This window comes from Anopheles aquasalis, chromosome 2 (assembly GCF_943734665.1).
Source record: "Anopheles aquasalis chromosome 2, idAnoAquaMG_Q_19, whole genome shotgun sequence".
Taxonomy (NCBI): domain Eukaryota; kingdom Metazoa; phylum Arthropoda; class Insecta; order Diptera; family Culicidae; genus Anopheles; species Anopheles aquasalis.
The window spans coordinates 42,097,501-42,121,094 of NC_064877.1; the positions used below are offsets into that span (position 1 = coordinate 42,097,501).

The following is a 23,594-nucleotide window of genomic DNA, read 5'->3' on the forward strand; positions in this document are numbered from 1 at the left end:
GCGGAGACGAAGACGACGATACTAGCCCATCAATGCATAGACATCCACTACCGGGTACAGTAGGCACACGACATAATGTGGCACTTGAATATGTGGCCGTTGCTAGTGGAATAAGAACTGACTGAGGTACGGCGAAACTGGCAGTCAGCAAAAACTTCTTCCCATTGGTGTTTTTCGAGACCAGTGCGAGGATGCAAGAGAGCGAAAAATTGGTAGAATGTGAGCAGTAGAATGGTACTACAGTGCACGTGTGCAGACGTGCGATCCCGTTCCATTCCGTGGTTTGGAGGAAAGTTTTGCATACTTATGGCGAACGATTGAGCGAAATGTTGGGCAGACGAGAGGAATTGGAAGTGTGGTGGCAGGATACTGGAATGAAACTGGTCCGTTTCTTAGACGCCATGGCTCGCGAAGAATGCCCTTGCAAATAGGGCGCGATGTTGGGCGAGGACTGCAAGCAAGGCTCGTTGTAAGTGATGCATTGCCTCAGTGATAAGTAGATTTAATTTGCCTCGGAAGTGCTGGAATGATGGAGCAGATTTTAATTAATAACGAGCAAGGCTCTCTGCTAGAGGTAGGTGCTGATGATGTTTGTGCCGTTCTTGTAGCGTAATGAGAGCATGTAGAAATGGGACATCCTTATATCAATGGGACCGGAAGTAATTAAGGTTGCTCCTTTCGATTTATTCGTGTGCTTTGTATTATTTGACTTTTTGAAACACACGTTGTGTTGTGGTGATATTAACGAGCTGCGAACGAACGAACGAGCAATATTAATAGCTGTTGTTGGTAGAAGCTTACAACAATTTCCCTTCTCGAATATAACAGAGTAAGATTTTTTGGTTCCTTCGTCGTTCTTTCTCGTTTCTGGGAACGAACATAATATCGAAACCCCTTTGTACGCGTTGGTATCACGATTGTTTTTCTTTATTTAAAAATAATGAAAAATATTAATATAAAAATTTAAAAATATTTTTATGAATTGAATACCTGGATGTTGCATTTTGTGAATTTTGAGGACGAATACGCAGCGTTAATTTTCTTATACATTCTGTTTGTACTCTTATACAATTTTCAGCGCGGGTGATAGCGTGTCTTGCATTGCATTAAGTTTATCTGAGCACACTTGTTTCTTCTTTAAATTAAATAAACAACAAGTGATTTATAACTCCATTTGCTACAACAATTCATTAATTAAGTACTACATATTTGCATAAGGGATCGAAATTAACTTTTTTCATGCCTTCGCGGCTTGATATGGGGCAATGGGGCACCGATTTCAAAACATTAATGCACGTTATTCCGTTTGGTAATTTTCTTAACAAAATGCATAGCCCGCACTTTTGCCAGAGACGAAGCAAAATTGAAGGATCTGCTTTTCATGTTATCGCCCCGCACCTTTTCCATACCGAACCAAAGCAACAGTCCCAAAGAGCGAGCTTGTAGGGGTCCGTCTCCGAGGAGCCCGCATGCTGCTGCTGCTGCTGCTGCTGCTATCGTTACGACAAAAGCAACCCATAATCATCCGCCACCGTTTGGCCATCAGAGCATACTTTGATAACCGGCAAAAAAATCCGCAGACAAAAAGAGCGAGCAAGAGCCATCCATTCCAAGAGCAGCTGCCCATTGGATGTGGCAGGCTAATCATTTCGTCTGTTCGTTCGTCTTCGCGACCTGCTAGCTACTTTGCGTGTGTGTGTTTGGTTTGATGGCCAGTTCTCTCCCTCTCCAGTGATCCAGACGACTCTATAGTCGCCGCGTTGCGTTGGCAGCAGCTGATCGGACACACCAATCAGAGGCCACCAAGGGCCTTGTCAGTCGACAAAGTGCGTTCGTGGTGAGTAGATTACGTCGGCGTGCTACTGTGAACCACCGCGAAGCGAGGCGAGTGAGCGAACACCGTGCGCCGCGTTGAGACCTTCGGCTTATATCGCGTAGTATCGGCCACGGTCGCAGTGTAGTGGCCATAGTTCGAGCCGCCGTGTTCTACTCGATGGCCTGTACTGGTACCAGAGCGCTGTAGTGCTTGTTGTGCGATCGCGATCGTCAGGAAAAATCCCAGAACCAGAACGAGTGATACGCGGGGAGTCGAGACCGGTCGAAAAGTCCGTAGAAACCGAGCACAACACAACACAAACGATGGCAGACACCGGGGAGAGTGCGTCACCGTCGGTCGTCCCATTGACCGACAGCGAGGGTGATGAAGCTCGCTCGCCGAAAGACAAAGGTCTGTGGCGCGATCTCGTTGCCTACTGGATACTGGGGCTGTGCAACAACTACGGCTACGTGGTGATGTTGACGGCCGCACACGACATTCTCAAAGAGCTGGAGGATGAAGACGAGCACGCCAAGCACGCGGCCCTGGTGAGTAGAGTGAAAGTGCAGGTCGCGGAACGTAGGACGTCCGCCGCCGCCGCCGCTACCTGCACCCTGTTTCGATCTCGCACGTGTTTTCGGTACGCCAGCAGTGTTGGTGGGTTGGAGTTGAGTTTGTTTTGAGAGTGGCACGCAGCGTTGCTACGTCCGTGACGATTCGCGACGTTTGAACATCGCCTGCTTGTGGTGGTAGCGTAACCTACCGATACAGTGTCGTTTGATGGAGGCCTACTGCCGTGTGTTGCTCGATCACGTCTCGAGGGGATTCCGGTGTAGCGCTAAACCGCGCAAGGTCAACGACAGGTACAGGTCCGGTTCTTTCAAACCAAGCGAACCGAAGCCGACCTGCCGAAGATCGCGCATCACGTGGGTACCTTCGCGCCTCCATTTATGATGTAGCTGGTGCGCGGAGCCACAGTCGGAGTCGGTTTGTCGGTTGAATGATTGATTAGCTTACGGGGGCCACTTCAAGTGGTGGTCAATGTCTCGGACGCCGGCTGATAAGCCACGCACCGGCGGCTGTGACAAGGCGAGACCTTCTGCTGCTCGTGGGGGCTCGCGTGATCTGCCTACACAAGCTCGACGACCGCTCGCGAAAGGATCGCCCAGTGCGCTAGTTTATCAGCGTGGGTTTGCGTGGGAGGGGTGATAAAGGTTGTTAAAAGTGGACAACCGTAATCAGACGACAGGAGCAGAATCAATGAATTTCAACCACACGGCGCTCGGATGTTTTGGATCGGACAATTGTTGATCAGAGTTCAATTCATGGAGATAGTCGCGAGATAATTTATTGTGCGCACTGGGAGGGTGGTTCCCTTATCTAGCGGGCAGTTAAGGGAAGTGCCGGTAGGGTATGTGGTACGTTGTTAACGTGTAAACCACGTGTGTGCTTACGTGCTGTCTCGGATGTGCACTTCCTGGTATCGTAGGGGATGGTTTTTAATAACGCAAATACGAATTGAATCTCTTAGTGATAGTTTTTTTTTCGAGGAGATAAGAACAGATATGTAACAATGCCTTGTCGAACAACATGTTAAATGATCTTGGCAGGCTTGTGAACATTCCAATTCGTACAAAGAATAAAAAGAGGAATAGGCGATAGCTTTCAAGATGTACGAAATGACTAAAGCATCTCCATTGAAACATGCTGGTACTAATAGCATTGTAATAGGCTGACAAACGTTTAAGTCGTACAAAGAGCCGTAAAATGCAACACAGTTAGACTATGTAGAACTTTGTGAGATAAAACGTTTAGAATGTTTGCTGCCTATCATTGGGTGTCTCAAATACCTGGACGGAACCGATGAAAACTGGTAAAAACCACTATAGGAATGTTTGAAATATTCTATTCACCTTGCAACTACGCGCAGCAGACCGGATTTCGTTGTATCCGAGATCATGTGCCCGAGCGCATGGATGCTTTCGTTCGATTAACATTCTCCCACAAAATGACCCCAAAAATGGGAAAACTCACCTATTCGCTGGCCTATTCTCAACCAATGGCCGGGTGGTAGTGGTCAACTAGCTAATAGGGCCGACCTCGTTAGTGAAATTTATTGTTTATTCAACTAAAAACATACCTCTGCTCATGTGTGTGTTTGTTTGTTCAACTGACAAAACAATCGCGCTGTAAAGGATTGTTTGAGTTTAACCCGTGGCACTTACTTTCGAAGAACTGCACCAGATGGATGCTGTGCCGAAATGCTATGGACCATGGTCCTGGCAGTACTGCTAGGGAAGGTAAACTTACCACAAGCGGTCGTTGACCATCATGGACCGAAGCTCTGTATATTCGCGCAGGATACTATAATGGCACAGTGGTGCATGCAGCGAAAACTAGCAGCACAATGGAGGAGCTGAACAATTGGCATAAGCACACATACAGCACACCATGGAGAGTTGTGATGTGTGGCTTTGCACTTTTTTGCTACCATTCTTTTGCGTTCGTGCTATTTTGCGCCATTTATAAAGTGCATCCGTTGCAGTGCACCACACCGTGCAACCAGGGATGCTGTGCTGTGCTGGGCATTGTTTTGTGGCCGGGGCGTTAAGCACGAACAACGCGGCCAACACGAGCGCCAGCCAAATCGGAAGCGATCTGGTTGGGATTCATTGCATCTATCTTGGTCGTTTGAGTGTATTCCACAAATGGTCCTCGGTGTTTTTTTAGTTTTTTTGCAACATTCAACAAGGGGATTAATGAATATTTTTACTTTTCAAATGAAACTGCCTCTCGCACGCTTTATTGATATAATTCACGTTATGCTGCTCCATGATGGGTTCATTGCTCTCGTGGCCACATAATTCTGTGTACGTTCGGTTCAGCCAAGGGATCGTCCTTTTTGCATTCGGAAGCAGAATGATTCAACGAACATAAAAGTACCTTAATATTTTTGGAAATTGTAAATTACTGAGAAAGTGCTGTTGCTGCAGGAGGTTCGCTAGAACTATGAAGATAAATTTAGGAACTGTTGTGAATTTTTTTATTAAAATTCATATTTCTCTTTAATAATCGTGCTGAAAAATGGAGTCATGTGTGCATATTTATTTTATTTAGAACTTGATTATACGGAAAATGATCAGAAGAAATTGATAACTATTTATAATGTCAGCGAGCCTGGTTTGTATTGATTTTATTAACAACAATTATGCAGATAGGGATGTCATAAGAATGTCTTGATTGCTCTTTATATCCTGTACAATTCTCTCTACAGATTATTCAAAATGGTTAGAATATTAGTGAATGCATTAGAATTGCTAGTGAAGGGCTTTAACATAAAACAGATCCAGATTGTTTTGTTGTAAATAGTAAAACAAGCGCCTTTAATGAATGCTACATTTTTAAAAATCAAAACTGTTTAATGATAATTTATATTGCTATTAATTGCAAACAAGAAACATTTTATGAGCAAAGCATATTCGCCCTTGAATATGTATCGTAGGCTTTAAAGATCTCGAATTCTCGTTTGTATGCCGCGTTAATACCTTTGCCATTTATGCAACGTTCATCATCACAACTCACTCTCTGTTGCTTCATTCGCTTCTCTAGAATGCTCAGTACAGTGCCCTCAACACGACGGCTCGGTCGGATGATGTTACCTTCGGTTATGAGTCGCGGCCCTGTAACAAGCTCTCAACCGGGGCTATTCTGCTTGCGGACATCCTACCGGCGCTGGCCGTCAAATCGATTGCATCGTTCTTCCCGCTGGCCAAACAGTAAGCTCCACCGACCTCGCAAGGGTACCGTATCCAGCCCCATCCAGCAGCCAGGTGGTCTAATCTCGCCTCTCAAACCCGTTTGCAGCATTCGCGTTTCGCTATGTGTTGCTGCGGCCGCTGCGGGCTTCCTGCTGACGGCGTTCGCCACCACCCAGTGGGTGCTCTTCCTTGGGGTGATAGCGACCTCGTTCTCGTCCGGTCTCGGCGAGGCAACGTTCCTGGCGTACGCGACGTATTTCAACAAGTCAGTAGCCCGCTGGACCATGCTGGTCCGCTTTTATTACTCTTGAATGTGGCGCCATGTAATGCGTGTGTCTCTTCGCCTGCAGGAACGTGATATCAACGTGGTCATCCGGAACGGGCGGTGCTGGTATCGCCGGATCTCTCTCCTACACCGGGCTCACCGAGCTGGGACTGACACCGAAGACCACCATCCTCATCATGCTGGTAGTGCCGGCCCTTGAAGCGGTCGCATTTTGGGTGTTGTTGCGCCACAAGGACACCGACAAACCGGCGGTGATGGCCGATGACAAGGAGAAAGCCGAAGAGATCGACTACAGCACGCTACCGGAAGAGGAACGACCGCTGGAGAACTGGAATCAGAAGCTGCGCTACATTCCATCGCTCTTCATCTTCATGATACCGCTGATCTTGGTGTATCTGCTGGAGTACTTCATTAACCAGGGTTTGGTAAGCAACAATGTGGTTGAACATGGCATGATGAGGATGGCAGATTGACTGTGTCCCTTTCTGCGTCCACTTTTAGTTCGAGCTGGTGTACTTCCCTGGCATTTGGTTGTCGCAATCGGGCCAGTACCGTTGGTATCAGGTGATCTACCAGATCGGTGTGTTTATATCGCGATCCTCCGTCAATTTGGTGCAGTTCCGGCACGTGTGGATCATGGCCGTGTTCCAGTTCATCAACGTGGTGTACTTTACGTTTGAAGCCGTCTACTTCTTCACGCCCTCGATCTGGATCATCTTCGTGCTGATCCTGTGGGAGGGGTTGCTTGGGGGTGGTGGCTACGTCAACACCTTCTACCGTCTGCAGACGGAGGTACCGGCCGCACGCCGCGAGTACGCCATGATGGTTACGTCCATCTCCGACTCGGTCGGCATTGCGCTTGCCGGTGTTGCTGCCATACCGTCGCACAATGCAATCTGTGATCTGCCGGTGCCCGATCGGTTGTTGTAGACTGACTGGTTGTTTGCTTACTGACCAAATAAAGCGAGTTTGTACGAGAACCAATGTGCTGTGTGCTAGGAACTTTTGTACAGGCGAAAATATTGAGTAAGCAAAAAAAAAATGCGCTGGAACATCCTTTTGTAATTATTAGAGAATTTGTTAAGCCGGGGATACATGAAGCGTAAACTGTAGTATAAACTCAGAGTGTAATGCCAAAAAGATTATAGGCCCGCGGAGCGTAAAACCGAGCGTAAAAGCAAGCGTAAACTTAGCACCAACATGAAGCGTAGCGTTATGAAGATTTGAATGTTCTACAGTCGCTAATATACAGCAACAACATCTTAAAATATAAAAGAAGATGTTCAGAAAACAACTTATCTCGTCGATTTATGTTTTTTGTGGCCAAAAACAGATGTTATTGATGTAATAGCATAGTGTAATTGCAGGTGCACCAATGTAATTGCAGTTGTCGTTTCGGTATAAACTTTTATGCGATTATTCCTGCCACACGAAGCGTAAACTTTTTGGCATTACATTCTGAGTTTATACGAGAGTTTACGCTTCATGTATCCCCGGCTTTACAGTTGTTAAATAGGTAAGGACGATTAACTCATGGCTTTCGATTTCGTTTTATTTCGAAATTCATACACAATTGCACAAATGGAACGATGGATAACTTTTGAAAAAAGCTCGCTGATATTCCCAAAATTGATCAAACATCTATCCATCAGCAGTCTCAATACCTATTGACTAACGAACGCTTTCAATTCGCACGCCCAATATTTCTCAGTTGGGCCACAACTGTACCAAGCATTGACGAACGATTTACCAAGGAACAAAGAATTTTCAGAATTTTCCTAAGCCCCTTATCCTTTTTCCTCCAACAGTTCCGATGGTCCGACACCTTGCGGTGATCCTGATGTGGGTCCGTTAGTCACAACTCGGGCTCAACTTCATCGACTCGGGCGTTCGATCACTCTGGAAAGCCGCTCCCTTTCTCCTCCAACAATCACTCACCACAAAGCCTCAAGTGACCCTCTAAACAGCGAAAAGTCGACTTAACCAAGTGACCATGTGGGTTGAAATGCGGTAAATGCCTCGAATCCTGCAGGCTTAGCCCAGACAGAAGCCGGAAAGAAAAGTCGAAAAACACTTTTATCATCCAGCCACCACCACCACACAAAAACCAATCACATCACATCCGGGGTGGTGCTGCGGACCTCATTGATTCCCCCTTTTGCTCTGGAAGTGGATGGAGTGTGATCTAAATTATGCAAATATGTTTTATCAGTTTTATAAACTACCGAGAGGAGCAGGCGAGCGAGCGACAGGTGGACATGGACACCGCAGTGACCAAAGTCAAACGAAAAGTCCTGTACCACACGCCAACGCTCCTGCTTCGGCCGGCGAATGTACCCGCAAGTGTCTCGAAACGAGGAGTTAAACGAAGGAATGGGAAAAGGATCATCAGCATCAGCAAGAGCGTCTCCCACATTGAACCCCTTACCGTGGGCGGTCGGTGTTTTGGAGCGGGACAGAAAAAACAATTTGCTTTTATTCGGAAACATCCTGGCCGGCGGTCGTGGACTGGTGGTCCAATACGTTCTCCGTAAGTCTCGATTTTCCCGACCACCAACGAATAATCCACCATGCTGTACTGGCCCATGGACCAGCCAGGTCGTTGTCACCGGATGTAATGCAATTTACATAGTTTCATGTTTACCATTTGCATATTTTTGGGATGCTATCACCGATGGCGGCTGCATACACACGAACACGCACATCCGTGGATGGTGAAAAGGATGTCGTTTGAGAGGTACTTTCTCGGTGCTGAGAATCGAACGTGGGCCAGCCCTGGACGGGGTGTAGTGGAAGAAAGGATTAACACCTTCATCTGCGGTCGTACCGGCCGGAGTTCTGGAGGATACCGGTGCGGTATTGAGAAACGATCAGTGGAAAGGGACACCATGGTTATGGAGCGCTTGAATTGTTTCCAAGAACCAACTCGGGCCCACCAAGTCCAGGTCCACCTTCGCACATTCGCAAATCGCGACACGTGTCGTCGAAGCACCAAGTTTTGTGCCGGCCCCAAAGTTTCCCAATCAATTTCGCCTCCTCTATTAATCGCATCCCCCTGATACCTGGCTGAGGCCGACAATCCAACAATCGATCGATCGATCGATCGGCTTGGTGCTTACCTTGGTCGTTGAATTACCAATATTGTTCCCGGAAGCCACCGGCCAGAATGGTTGTGGTACTGCGCGCCATGGCACACGCCAAGTTTCCGCCGAGGATTCCGGTGGATTTCAATTGATTGCTTCTTGGAAGAGCAGCTTTCAAAGGGTGCAAAGGGGATTTGCCGGGCCGGGAGCCCACACCACGCACTTGCTCCGTCTTTCGATAATTCCTTTGCCACCATCATTATCCTCATCAACGGTAGCAGCAGCAACAGGATTGATCCTGTTAGCGATAATTTGCCAACGTTCCAGCATCACGTGCTGTCAGTGTCGACGTCAATCAAAAGGAGACGACATGGTGAATGGTGTATTATGCGCGCGGAAAGAAGCTGACCGGGGGAAACCGCTGGAATTACCAGTAACAATAACACTTCAAACAATGCTGGAAAACTTACTTACCTTTTTAACAAAATGTCACCACCGCGCGAACTGCTTCAGCGAACGAAATGAATTGCCGAGAAAGGGCCTCGAAAGGTACCACCGAAAGGAGTGCAAACATTTGGTTTCTTTGAAAATAAATTACATCCTCGCCGGCTACACGACACCTTCACGCCAGCTGTACGTCCTCGCTTCACTGGTGTCACACTGGAAAATGTGTGTCATGGGGAGAAATTAGCATTATTCCTGGATCCTGGCCCGAAAGCGTGCTTGTTCCTCCGCATGCTCCCTAGAGGCTTCACGGTCGGTGCGGTGGAAATTCTGTTTCATTCTTTTATTTTCCACGGAAAACCAGCTCGTACGGTTCCATCGTTACTCACTTTGATTGGCGACTTTCTCGAGAAGAGATCCTTTCCGTCGGTGGCATGGTGTCCTACGACGATACTGAGGTGCACGAGGGTCTGTCGCGCCGAGTAACGCCGCGTTGCCAACTACGTTGGCCATGTTTCACGCTTTTCTGCGGAGGCTTTTCGGAATAAAATGGAAACCCTGTTGCAAATAATGAAAAAAAGCAGGAAACAATAGACACCGATACCCCAAAAAGGGTCTCTCTCGCTGAACGGAAACGAATTTGAATTTTTATGAAAATTGGCTTGGCCCTCGGCCCTCCACATGAAGCATAAATCTGTGGCCGCGTACGCGACGCGTACGGTACCCCCAGCTGTGAGGCCGCTTAGTGACATTAGCGGGCAATACGCTACCAATGCCAGGAAGCCCCCCGACGGAAAGGACGGCATGTGGTGTAGAGGAAATAAGAAAATAATTTTGAAATTATCCTCCGGAAAGCCATTAGTCGGTGTGCGCGACCGCGGGGCCGTGCCACCGTGTTTATTACCCCACCGAGGCAGGACGGCTCGGTAGCGACAGCGGCGCGAAGATAAATCAACGACACATCCGCTAGCACGTTCTGTGCTGTCCGGGCGTACACGAAATTCGAAAACAATGTCCCGCACCCACACACACCACGTGATATCACCAGCTGGAATGGCCAGTTGGTTGGTAGGTCGGTTCGGTCGGTTCGGTCGGTTGGTGGTCACCTGCGGCTCCTTCGCCGGTGGTTCTGGCTTCATAAATTTGACGATTAATGCTGAAGATAATTATTTGCGCTCACCTGTGGTCCCCTGCGTTGGTGCTGGTGTGCCGGAAGGGTGGGATGGGTTGAGTGGTGGTCCAGCTGAGTTGGTTTTAATTCGTTTCCGGTGGCGGTCCTGCGCCTGGGCGGTCGTGGCTCGCGATGGTACCACGGCACGGCACGTAACATCCATTTGTTGGTGGATCTGGCAGGCCAACGACAACGACGACGATCCTGCACGATCCGGTCGGCCATTATGCAAAGTAATACATACATACGCAGACACACAGGCGATAGGCAACGGTTCTTTCCGGTTTAGTTGACTGCTGATCTTCGAGCCTTCGAGCGACAAGGGACCGGACGGCCAATGACACTCGTTTGTTTTAATGGTACTCAAGGATTAAACATCCTTAGGGCGGAAGGAGACCTCGACTGTTGTGCGACTTCTATTGGGGCTACTATCTATACCTAACGGTGACAAATGAAGATAAGCTCCGATAAGCTTAGCACCAACCGTCGAAGAAGCAAAGTCCTGGCTTGGAGCGGCACGTCTTAGTAGCCTTTAGGATGAAGGAACTTTATTAATTGTAGCGCGCGGTACGTGAGAAGCTACACCTGTGCTACCGACCAATGGAGACTCAGAGGAGCAGATACGTTTACTATTGGGGTTCGTAGTAGTCTTCATTTTCGTAGTAGTTCAACGTTGGATCATGTTTGTGAAGAGCAATATTTGTACGCTCGCCGGTGCGGTAATTACGTTTCCTGCGGAAACGATGGAAGGGAGTGTTTGAAGTTTTTTTTTTGCTTGTCCCCAGAAAGTAAACGAGAGCACGAGTGGCTTGGAGGTATTTAATTACTATCGTAAAGTGTAGTTTTGGCTCACGGCGTAGATCCGTTCCATGAGAGCGGCAGCCAGGGACCACTGGAGACAAATTGGATCCAACATCAAAGCAGCAGCAGACGTAGAATCCCCTGGTAATGCCGTGTTTCCATGGCGCTCGAAATCCTCGAATGCTGGATTGCGGCTCCTGGATGGAACCGGTAGAACCAGTGTTGGCAATGCAGCCACCGGAACGGAATGGCTCTGGCGTACCGCCGGTTCCCCCAGCCCCCCCGCCCCTCCCCGGGGCGTGTTCATTGGACGAAATGAAAATAAAAGTTATTAACACGCTCGCCATCTTTTCTAGAGTTGCGATCCCCGGAGGCGTGTGTTTTTATACGGTGGTGGTGGTGGTTGCCGTCGAGGGAGGGAATTAAATTTATGAAAGAGTATTGCCTCACCAACTAGCGACTCGACCGACTGCCGGGCTAGAAACCGTTGGATGCAGCAAACGATATTCCTGGGAGTGCTAGGGCTGGTGTGATAGACTCTCCGGCATCCAGCACTCCGTACACCGTTCGAGTCCGGTATCATTGCCAACGGCTTAACACTCTTATCTACGACTTGGACTTTCGTTCCTTCGTTCCTTGCTTGAACACCATTGTTCCAGACTTCCGGCTGCAGGTGCACCAACGGACTGTGCACAGCTCAGCTCAAAGTAAATAAATTCTGGTCGAGTTAAGGGGTCGTTGTGGTTGGCAGGAGATGGACGCCTTGGTGCAGCCATGCTGTGCATTGAGCGAAGCACTGCTGATGGCACTGGTGCACCAACCGTTGCAGGATGCGGTGTGTTTGAAGAACTGTAACTGAGTTTTTCAAGCAGTCTCGGTGCCCTCGATGTTCCACACCCCCCCTTGTGTCAGTTCCATTTGTAGTCCATCAGTGAGCAGGAAATGAAATCAAATTGTAAGCCGTCCGTAACACGAAATCCGTGCCGCTGAAGCAGCTGTTACGACGGATCGTCCGTCTGCTACGGGAAGTTTGCTCAAGAAGCCTTGACCAAAAGAAGGTTCTTCGGTTCGGTTTGTTGCACGGACATGATGTTGGTCTTAAAGCACGATTTACATATCATCAAAAGAAGCAGCAGGGGAACGAACGCACAAGTACGAACCATAATTCTTTGGTCGAACTTCGCCCCCGGGACTTCTGTTGCTGCCTTCAACACATATGGATTGACATTCTACTAAGCTGCCAGATCCGGCCGATGGGCTTTTCCTCTCAACAACTGACCAGAAAGGGGGGGGGGGGGGGATGGGAACGGATTAAGGTTTAAGGGGCCCAAGAGCCCGGTACTGCGTGGTCCCTTCATCTGGTGCAACCTTACTCGATCCCGGAATCATAATCCCTACATTCTCCGGCTTATGGACCTCTTGGGTTTCGAATCTTCATTTCGTCTCGTCGTCTCGTAGGCCGAGCAGCGGGTGCCCGTTGCTCGCACAATTTATCGAAATCGGGCTCGATCTCCCTCGACCATTCGTCGGTCGGTTGGCGGGTGCCGGATCCTAAATAGGAAGCCTTTCGGGGCCTAGCCCGTAAAACAAACATGTTGTGTTGTGCCCGAACAGACTGTCGGAATCGATTAAGCTTTTCGGGATTTCGGGAAGGAAAACAGGCCGGACGCTGGATGCCTACGCACACAACCGGAACTCGGCGGTCGATTGCAAGCGACTCGCAATTTTGGTTGTTATTTTGGTGGCCGTAGCCAGATGGTAGGGGTTGCTGCTGTTTGCCGGTTTTTGCGATTCTCTTTTCTTCCCGGCTGTTCCGGGCCAATGGGACGTTTGGTTTTTGTGCACAACATCGGGACGGGCCACATCAGCGTCACGGGATTCTGGCTTCTAACGGTTAAGAATGCTGTTCAGAGAGAGAAAGAGAGAGAGAGATTAAACTTTTCACCAACCAGCATCCTCTAGCTGCTTGTGTTGTGCTGTTGCTCACTAGTCTTCTGACGTTAGAGCTCTCGCCGGTCAATTCGCCTTCCCGTTTTGCAACATTTCCAATATACGCTCGAGGGAGCTGACCCCGTTGGGAGTCGGAGGGGACTGGAATGGCAACTGTTTTGATATTGTTCGGTTACGCTTTGCCCTAGTGGCTACGGTCGTGTGGAATGAAGTGTCTCGAGTGAGTGATAAGGCTGCCGACAAGACCATCATCTGGTAGTGTGTCTGGTGGAATAAATTCTTGCTAAATCACATTCAAGAAAGTGCAACAAAGAGCGAGATTCCTACAGGAGCTGGAAGCATGAGACCGTTGCAAGGGAATAGTTTTGATGAAACGGGACAACTTGAATAGATAAAAGCTGTTGGTTGATATCTCAACATGAAGGGATTGCGTTTTAAATATGCGTCAAAAATTGAATAAAATTCCATTATGTTGGTTTGTTTATGACCATTGGCTTTGTTCAATACTTGCCAGAAAATAACGCAATTTTCTGAAAAGGTATGAGGAGATTAGTAGATTTTGATTTGACCAATCAAATTGATTTCGTTATCGGGGTACGTGACATCGTGACCGCCAGCACACTAGACCGCAATCACAATATGATCCTTCTGGTGGTTGGTGTAGGATAGCAACCACTTCTGACGATAAAAACCATGATTTGTGTAAAGACATAAATGTTATAACAGACAGCATTATAGAACTCCAGTTCAATATTCTGTTGAGGCGTTCAATGACAAATTTTTGCTCAAGGTATGCTGAGATCCTTCAGAACGAATGGCTATCAATTAAAGAAGTGTTTGAGGTAATGAAAGGTTTTTAGATTTCATTACCAAAACGAATCCGGTTTTCTGTAAACGAAAATATCATTAAAAAGGGATCAGAACGTTGAAATGCTGTCTACATAAATTTAAATCGGTTAAGCAAAGTAGTGACGATGGAGACCAAATTTGTTGTAAATAAATGATGGAATCCTAAATATGCTCAGATATCCGAGCACCAGCTAGTTGAAGGATAAGGCGACGTCTGCATATGGCGGGACCGCAACAGAGATAGGCTAGAGATCCGATTTGATAATTGACATCGAAAACAGCACAGCACTGTGTTCCATTGAGTTATGCGGGCTGTCAGGATTTGAGTCAGTTGAAATGACAGCCAGCATTTAAAATTTAAGCGCTGGTTCCGTAGATACTGCTTTACCATTTCGTTCCAATCCAGAGTTCCATCGTGACCAGCGTGTCTCGCGGTTGATGGAATCATTGCCCTAAGTGCTACTCACCTACAAATGGGGACCATTTCGGGGACGACAAAAATAAATTTACCCTCCCTTTACTTTTTCATGTTGTTCTTTATTTTGATCGTATTGTTCCTTTTGCTGTTTTGTTGCTGTTTTTGTCCTTAATAGTTTGATGTGTCGCTTGCTCTGTGGCGCGCTTGCCCAGAAAATGCGGTTTTACAGTTTATTTTTGAAAAATATAACAATTTTAGCCACACTCGCCCAGAGCCATAGATGTAGGTGAATGTCTCGTTCGGTCTCGTTCGGTCTCGTTCTACTTGGGCCTTTTCCTTAACCGTTCTACTGCTGTGCTGTTCTGCGGGATGTGCGGACATTCGTTTCACTAGCTGTGCGTCGTGTATTCTATATAGAATGTGTAAGAAGAATGTGTAATCCAGCTAACAGAAGCCGAACGTATCAAACTGCGAGATGGATGGTTGGTTTGCATTCAGAAATTTGTTTTACTATCTGCTCACTACTTTCAGAGCAATGGAACTCTCTGCTCTGTCTGTCTCTGTCTATGATCATGGTTTAACCTGAATTGGTGACAGAAAACATTGCGACAGTGTCGTAGAATGAACGTAACAATAGAAATAATATACGTTCTTAGTCGTTCCAGCGCACATAGTCCAGTATTGGCAGTCCAGTATTAGTCCTGTTACATTCTACGGTGTGTCCTAGGGGTGTGGCGTTCCTAACGTTATACCTTAACTGATTTCTAGTTTCTTTGTAGCCTGTCAAACACAAATTCGAAAGCACTAGCCGTAACCGAACGGATCCTTAACGCAGTCTCTTGCAGTGACCAGAGGATAAGCAGTGACAGTAGTGTCTGTGTGGCGAAGAGTAATTCGTCCTCGGGGGGTGCGATCGGGCTGTTATTTCTACTTCTCATACCGTTCGCATTCGCGGATGCCAAAAAGAAGGTTGGAGGGAATAGGGGAAGGGGGTGCACAATGTTATTACACTATTAGCTGCCGTGTGCATTGTGTGGAAACCATGCACAATTGGATTTAAAACACTACTACGAGAACGAGAGCACGATGATGGTTTGATGGATAGCTGCATTGCTTGTGCTCGGGCCGCCTTGTCTGACTGGCCCGTCTGCCCGGACTTGTCGGTCGGATTTTGTCGATAAAGCGGCCAAGCCATATACGGGATTAGCACGGGTACACCCGGGAGAGAGTAGAAGGGAAAGTGTAAAAAATGTCCTACGCTCTTCCGGGTGGATACTACGTTCCGATCAATAGGTGCACTGAGTGAGCTGTGCGAGCCTGCGAAATGTCTATTGTATTTTGTGTGTAGGGAGAGTGTGCTGCATCACCATCATCATCATCGTCATTATCTCATCTTGTATATTACATGCACTAACCATCTGAAACATTCAGCTCTTGGTTCCGGCATCCTTTCCGTTCTTATCTTGTTCATTTCTTGTGCTCGTTTGTGTAGGGGGTTTGACTTGTTTTTCTTTTAGAGTTTATTTGGTTTGGTTTCAATATTGTTTGTCTTTACACACTTATATCTCTGAATGTACTTACCGGCTAGATATACTCTTTTGTGGTTTTCTTGCGGTTAGCAGTTTTTTTCCTTTTTTTATTTCACCTCTTTTTCTCTCTCTTGCTCCTTACCTTTTCTCCCTTTCTTACACTATTCTATCGACTTTGACTACTCATATCTAAAACATAGCTCCATGTTTAAGTGCCATTTTCTTGCGTTTTTCGCTTCTCGTTTGCGTTGCGTCCTTTGGTGGCCGATCGTTTCGTTCTCTTCTGCCTGATGTACTGTTTAGGGGGAATCACGTTCGCCTCACTCTTGGGTTATTCTTCTTGTTGCTGTTCCTCGCTTTTTCTGGTTTCTCTTTATTCCCAGTTTTACGGCTCACAGGCTTCACCGTTAGAAAATTGACTATAACTTTTGTTTTGCTGTTTGCTGTTTACTCTTCTGCTTGTTTGTTTGTTTGCTTTATGTCTGTGTGGAGTAATGTTCTGTTGCTTATTCCATTTACACCGAATGGGCTCCGATGCCGAATAGCGCACTCTTTGCGCCTTTGTCCTGTATGTTTGTGTCTGTGTGCTGCTTGTGAGAGGCGCTACTTGTGTTCTAATCTCTGATATTTATATCTGATGTTTGTGTGATCGTTTGTTAAGAGCACGCACCCAGAGAGCGAGAGAGACACCCATCCAGTGGGGAGGGGCGATGCATGATCACGAGGATTCCATTATGTGATCGTTTAACGGGTGCGTTCACACACAAGCACTTGCGTGTGTTGGGAATCCATTTTTCTTTTGTTCTTTTTCATTTATTTCCTCGCTCGTCCATATGTTTGACATCAATTTATGCTTACGCCGGCTGCTGGCTTGAGTTTCGCGTACGGTACCTCCACCATCTACCGCCATCTATCTTTCCGACTAATACCAATGAGAATCGTAGGTCCTGGCTCTTACAATAAGAAAAATGCAAATGCTACAAGTGAGAGGGGGTGTCAAGAACATCCCAATGATATTACCTAAACCGTTGCTCTCGCGGCTTTGACCACTGCATGGTGGTAAGATGGTAAGGGCGGCGATCTGATGCTGGTAAACTGGCCGCGAACTTGGATTTCTTCCTCGGTATTGTTTCTCCCGTTGGTGCGCAATCTCCCGTCAGACTCACACAAACGCACACCACGTAAAAGATATTGTCATTTTCTATTGCTTATGCGTTCACATAGAAAACCGTCCGCCCGGAACACTGCCGGCATGCCGCGAGAGCAATCGCTTTAGATATCGAGATGGAGGATCGATTGTGAGCACAAACTTTTACCAAATACTTTAACAAAACCCGGAGCTGACCAGCGACCTATTGAGACCAATACGGCGAAACAATATTGCAATATGGAAACAATTGGGTCGCGGTGAAAGGAACTGGCTATTTCGTTACATTCGCTCCCTCACCACCAAGATGTTTGTGGTGTAGCACATACACCTTCGTTTTATTCTCCCCTCTTTCCTTATTCCTTCCTCCATTTTCTTCTCATGCCGTTCCTGGTTAAAAATCTTCTTTCCATTAAAACGTCTATTATTGTCATGATTTTGTTTGTTGCCCACCATTGTTGCCCTATCCGGCTCTTCCGTTTGTGCTTTCCGAAGGGAGTTACGCAATACGATGACATCATTGTGTGGGGCACACACGGAAATTCAAGCACAACGAGCCGCACCACCCCTCGTCTGTCTTGTTGTTTGGACTTGTGGCGGATTTTTCGGGGTCGGCGAGATCTCCTCTGCAAACGCTACCCTGCGACGGCGACGGTGATCACTCGGTTGGTGGTGGGTGACTGTGACCGTGCCTACGTGTGTGTTGTGCGCCCTCCGAGTTGTACGATTATCTTGGTTGAATTCTTGGTTGATATGTCAGGCAAAAGTGTCAGGCGCACGTGTGTTGTTGGGTCCATTTTTTTTAAGCGAGGTCCTTCGCATAGACACACAGTGCTCACAGAGCAAACGGCAAACAGAGAGAAGTTTGATAAATCGATGTCAAACACCCCGGAAGGGCAGCTATTAGCTTTTTGAATCGCGGCACGGTTTTCGTGAAAGTACGCGATGTCTGACAGCGTCCCATTCTTCGTCTGGGACTTTTGTGACGTGCTCCAGTGTCGCTCTATATTATAATATGTATATATACCTATATACCTTTCGCTCATCTGCACTCTTATCTCGCTCTCTGCCCCCAGTACACTGCTACGCACCACCGTATCAATCATATATCCACCAATGGCCGCTATGCCATTGATCACATCAATCGCTCTTGCATCACCATCTTTCACCTCCTCTTCCTCCTTCATCATCTCTATCAGTAAATATATATTGTCGTTCGTCATCGTCTTCCCAATTTTTTCTCTTATTTTTTTTTCTTGTTGTTTTGCCTTCTTGGCGCCATTTGTTTTTTGCATCTTCCGCTACCTCGTCCACTTCATCTCTGTAGCCAACTGTCAACTTTAGACATTCCGAGATTTCTCGCGGCGCGTGTTTTTTGCTGCGTCAAAAGCTCCATCATGTCAACCGAACTGTGCTGCCGATCAATCAATTCTCGGGGATTTATCGCGGTGGTGGCGTCGTCGTCGTCGTCGTCGTCGATGGAGTGACAGTTGCGCTTCGCACACTCGGATCTCTCTCAGCCTCTCAGCCGAGGAGAAGGATAATGATGATTGAAGGAGCCGCTGCCAGACAGAAACAGAAAGGGGGAGAGTGAAAGCGAGGGAATGGAATCCGTGGGGAGTCACTTAAGGGGATCCTTAGGAGATGTTCCGGTAGTCGGGAAGGATCCCAATGTCTGAAGCAAGTTATCAGAACATTGGAGAAAGAAGAAAAGAGCAAGTTGGAGGAAAAGGACATTCAGGAAGGGGGCTCGGACTTTAAGGTTTAAGGCAATGGCTGGTGATTCAGGAGCGGATTGTTCGGGCCACCAGAGTTGTTGGCAGAGGACGAGGACACAGGACGACGTTTGGGCGGCGCACTGAGACGCCGATCGGTGATGGCGACGAATGGGAGCCGCTGGCGCTTCAACCGCCCATACCCTCCACCACCACCTCCTCCACCAAGTGGTTGTGGTGAAGCGACACGATGATACACGAACTGTCCGGCGCGTGACGACAACTTGTAATTGGGATGCCCACCACCGCCATCGTGACCACCACCGTGACCACTGGAAATCGTTGGCCGTCCGTACATCAGGTGCGTTCCGTCGTCATCGAGATCGTCATGATCACCTCCACCACTGCCGCCGCCGCCGCCGCCGTGCTTCTTGTCGTAGATGATGTGAATACCCTCGCCGGGCAGTGCGTTCGAGTGGATGGTTGACGATTGGATCGTCTCCTGGATGTAGTTCCGCTGCATACCCTGCCCCTTCGACTGGCTCGGTCGCTGCTCCTCGAACAGATCCTCCTCCATCCAGTGTGGATTTTTCCTACGATGATACTTTCGCTCCCGGTGCTTGTGCACACTGTAGTCGGACAGCGGGGCGATCGTTCCCTCGAGCAGATCGATCAGCTGCTTGTTCCGGCGATTGTACTTCTTGATGTACGGTGGCACATTGTCCGGTTTCGGTTCCGTCTTCAGCGAGCTCATTACCCGGTCAAAGTTGGGCCACTTCTCCTGGCTGCTACTGCTGCCACTTCCACCACCTCCCCCTCCACCGTGCCCACCATTCAGATGTGCCAAGATGTCCTCGTTCGTCGCCAGTTTGTTTGAATTTTCGTAGTAACTGATCTGACCCTGATAGTCCGGCTTAGCGTCCTGCATCTTCTTCCAACGCTCCCGCTCCCGTTCCAGCATCTTGCGCCGGTAGTAATCGTGGTGGAAGGTGTGGTACGGCTGATGGTACAGGCCACCCCGGTGGTGATGCGTGTGCTTAAAGTTCTTGTGCTTCTTGTACAGCTTCAACCGGTACGACTTGGCCTTCTTCTCCATCTGCTCGAAGATTGCATTTTCGTCGCCACCGTTGTCGTTGCCACCATCGCCAGTGTTTCCACCACCTTGTTCCGTGTCCGGTGCAATCGGTTTGTGCGTCGAAATGTCAGCATCTTCTAAGGAGAGTAAAAGAGAGAGAATGGAGTGTCCCGTTGGTCCCGTTGGTCCCAAATTGAGTTAATGCTTGTCTCAAAGGATGTATTCCTCCCAAAAAGGAAGGGAACTTACCATCATCCACTACCGCTGCCGAGGCCACCTTATTACGATCCGCACCGATCCGAGCGTTCGCCAGAAGGTAGGCACCGTCCAGCGAGTTCAGCAGATCGAGGCCCTTGCTCAGGAGTGCCGCATCGGATTCGGTTCGCGAGCTGGCCACCGTCGTACCATCGTCCTCATCGTGGCCAGTAGGTCGCGGCCGCAGGAATCGACTCCTCTCGATCGCATTATCATCCTCTTGTTCGTCCTCTTCTTGCACCTCACCACCATTGCCACCATCCTGGTCTTCGTTGTCGGTCTGGTCACGGAAGCTGGAGGTTCGCCGCCTCGGTCCGGTTCGGTCACGCCTTCCTGGTCCTTCCGGAATGCGGTCTTCCTCACCAACGTCAGCAGCATCACCACCACGACCGTCATCATCATCATCATCATCACCGTCATCACCGTCATCACCGTCATCGAGCGTCAGTTCTGGGAGCTCCTTCTCTCCGGCCATCCTTGGCCGGGGTAGCTGCTCGTCCACCTCCTTCACTGATGATGGTGGATCGCGTCGCGACGGATGAAATTCATTAAACGGATTCGCTTCATTTACATTGCGATCGCGCATACCAACACCACCACCACCACCACCACCCACGGAGGAGGGTCGTTCGTTGGCCATCGTCATGCTCATCATGTTTGGAAAGTTATAAATATCTGCCTCATCCGGTGCGAGGGCGATGAAGTTTTCACCATCCCCTCCACCTGCTCCTCCCGCACCGACGATCCCATCCACGTCACCGATGCCAGCGAAACCGCCATTCTCTCGCCGATGGCGATGATGCTTCGATGTCTGCTGCTGTTGCTGCTGCAGCTGCTGTCCTTCCGGAGTCTCCTGTTCCTGCGCCGAGAGCGAGCGGTAAAGAAAGGTAATGGCAAACGGATTAGCAAGCGAATCGAACGCAGGGCCGGTGTGGGCCCGTTTTTGGCTTCAGCAAATTCATTATCCTTCCACCACCCGCGTGTCCCACGGCGCTCCTTTGGGGGGGGGGGGGGGGGGGAAACAATTGTGGAATTCAGAAATAAATTAAAAATGATGGCTCAGCAATTGGTTCGGGAATCTGGGTGCGTAGCGGTGGGAGGGTGGCGCGTAGCGAGTCAAATCAATCACCGAATTATTTTTGTACAACCCCCTGGAACCATCCTTCCAGTCAACCCAACTTCTCATCACCACACCGCACGGGGGGGAACCGTTCAACAGTGGATCGGTTTTCGCGGTAAGCTTATCCAGGGACCGCGAGCGCTATTAATTATGCTGGACCCTGGCTGACGCCCTGGGGAGGGTGGTTAGCACACACCCCCCCCCCCCCCCCCCCCACTGACGGGGTAGCTGACGTTGCTAAGTTAGTTTTAATTAATTTAATTTGGGGTTTGGCACGGGGGGGGGGGGGGAGGATCTAGGACTTCGACATTAGCGAGCCTAGACACACTGGCACCCAAACTGGTGCGCACCGGATGGACCTGGCGCAATGCCCGGACCTTATTGCGTCGTTTGGTTGGTTTGGGGTTTGTGGTACGGTTTGAGGGGGGTGCTCTCGAATCAGTTCGTCGGAAAGTTCTGCCACTGTCTGCGCAGCGAATCAAAGTGAATCGCTCGCGATAACTTTGCTTAGTGAACACTTCGCCATGCGAATGGAATCAGTTCTAGGGCTCAATCTGTTACCTAAAGTTCTGTACAGTAACAATGCTTTTTCTCAGCCAAATAATTTCATCAGACTTGAATAATTAAGTTTTCGGTTGGGAGGTACTTGCAAAATAATTAAAAAAAAAAACAGCACTGATTATTTTGATACTCGATTATCACAATTCAAACCGCAACCAAATTTAGATTGAGAAATAAACGTCTTCTACATAGTTCACAACAAATCCCACGATCAATAGTTAAGCTTATGGGAATTAGAATTATGGTTTGTTTGTTAAACCAGGGGTCTCAAACTCATATACAAACTCATCTCAAACTCATTGCAGAGGACAGCTTCAACAAAGCAGGGGGCCGCAGTTTAAGGAATCCGCGCGTCCGCGGTCCTCACCATTTTGTGTTGAAAGTTTAAAAGTTGAGATTTTTTTGTATTATAAAATTTTTCGAACACTATTTTAATTAAAGATATATCATTTTGATACAGTTTGAGTGTGACTATCTGTTCTCAGTGTAGAGCACTTAGTGTTTTGTATGATTTCATTTGAGGGTAAAAATGTGCAGGTTTGATATTACGAGAGACTCTTCATTCGAAATCCTCAGGAAAGCGCGTTACACCCCAGCATTGCTCAGCCCATCACATCATACACCAAGCTGCACACTCCAATCGATAGCACGAATCGAATTTGCGGATTTACAGTCGCTTTCTCTCTCTCTCTCTCTCTCTCTCTCTCTCTCTCTCTCTCAATACCACTGACACAAAAACCGTAAACCAGCGTTTTTTATGAAACAAATAAAATTCACAACGTCATTACCGAGTACAATCAGTGGATTCGTTCGCTTCGTTGGTAGTTGAAGTGGCATCGCATCCAACCCGTGCGGACGAAGCGAAGAACAGACCGTTGTGTTGGGGTGGAAAAAGGTGGAGCAAAAACCAGGACCGTTCATAATGCGAGCACTTCGGGTCCGTAGTTCTTTGCTGAAGCACTCAACCGTCGAGTGACGATAGCTGCTAGAAGTCATGATTCGCGCTGGGTGCATAATTCCCGGATGGCCCGATGAAGCGGTCCCTTTTCGCCATTGATTCCATCCGCAATGATCGTCATTACGGTTGGCGATGGGTTCGAGAAAACGAGGGAACGGAGGAAGGGCAAGAGTTTTGCTTCTTCATTTTGTGGTTGACGCTCCCTGTTCGAGCGAGCTTTATTTGTTGCTATCGGAATGAGAAATCTGCTTCCAATTTCCCCTTATCGGAAGTGTCTGATGATTATGCTGCGATGGTGAGGCCACGCTGCTGATCAACTTTTTGAAGCCCCAGTCTGCAGCAACAGAAGATGAATCCGTGTCGACCGCCGCACTTGGAACGAGGTTGGCATCACATCCCATAGCTTCTGGTTAACCTGTTAAGGTTTATGCTCTTTGGTGGCCCGATATACTGGGTCGCCTAGCGTTCGCTAAGAGGATTTTGTGTGCGGTTGTTTGAGTTTCAGTGCAATTCCCTCAATATCGTGGAATTCACTCACCTTTAGCTCGTGTTCTCGTGAATTTCGTCAGATTTTAAAGTTAAATCATAAAGATGAAAATATTGAAGGAGTATATTTTTAAAACTTAAAGAGCCTTTTTTTAAACTTGTATAAGGATGA

General features: G+C 48.1%; 2 protein-coding genes across 6 annotated transcripts in view; one reads left to right on the forward strand and one right to left on the reverse strand.

Annotated features, from left to right (window-relative positions):
- The first annotated feature begins 1,819 nt into the window (after positions 1-1,819).
- LOC126569533 (battenin) lies at positions 1,820-6,844 on the forward strand. Its single transcript, XM_050226699.1, has 5 exons — positions 1,820-2,364; positions 5,426-5,592; positions 5,681-5,839; positions 5,925-6,285; positions 6,362-6,844. Exons 1-5 carry the CDS (start codon positions 2,140-2,142, stop codon positions 6,788-6,790), a joined length of 1,341 nt encoding a protein of 446 aa, XP_050082656.1. The 5' UTR covers positions 1,820-2,139; the 3' UTR covers positions 6,791-6,844.
- Positions 6,845-14,696: 7,852 nt separating this feature from the next.
- The window catches only part of LOC126569531 (uncharacterized), a 43,738-nt gene continuing 34,840 nt past the window's right edge, over positions 14,697-23,594 (reverse strand). For 3 of the 5 annotated variants that reach the window (XM_050226690.1, XM_050226688.1, XM_050226689.1), the window contains 2 exons: positions 20,292-21,156; positions 14,697-20,179 (listed from right to left, as the gene is read on the reverse strand). In XM_050226690.1, coding sequence (XP_050082647.1) covers positions 19,017-20,179; positions 20,292-21,156 — 2,028 coding nt within the window. In that variant the 3' untranslated portion in view covers positions 14,697-19,016. The remainder of the gene's footprint in view (positions 20,180-20,291; positions 21,157-23,594) is intronic. The other 2 variants (XM_050226692.1, XM_050226691.1) reach the window with 2 other exon arrangements.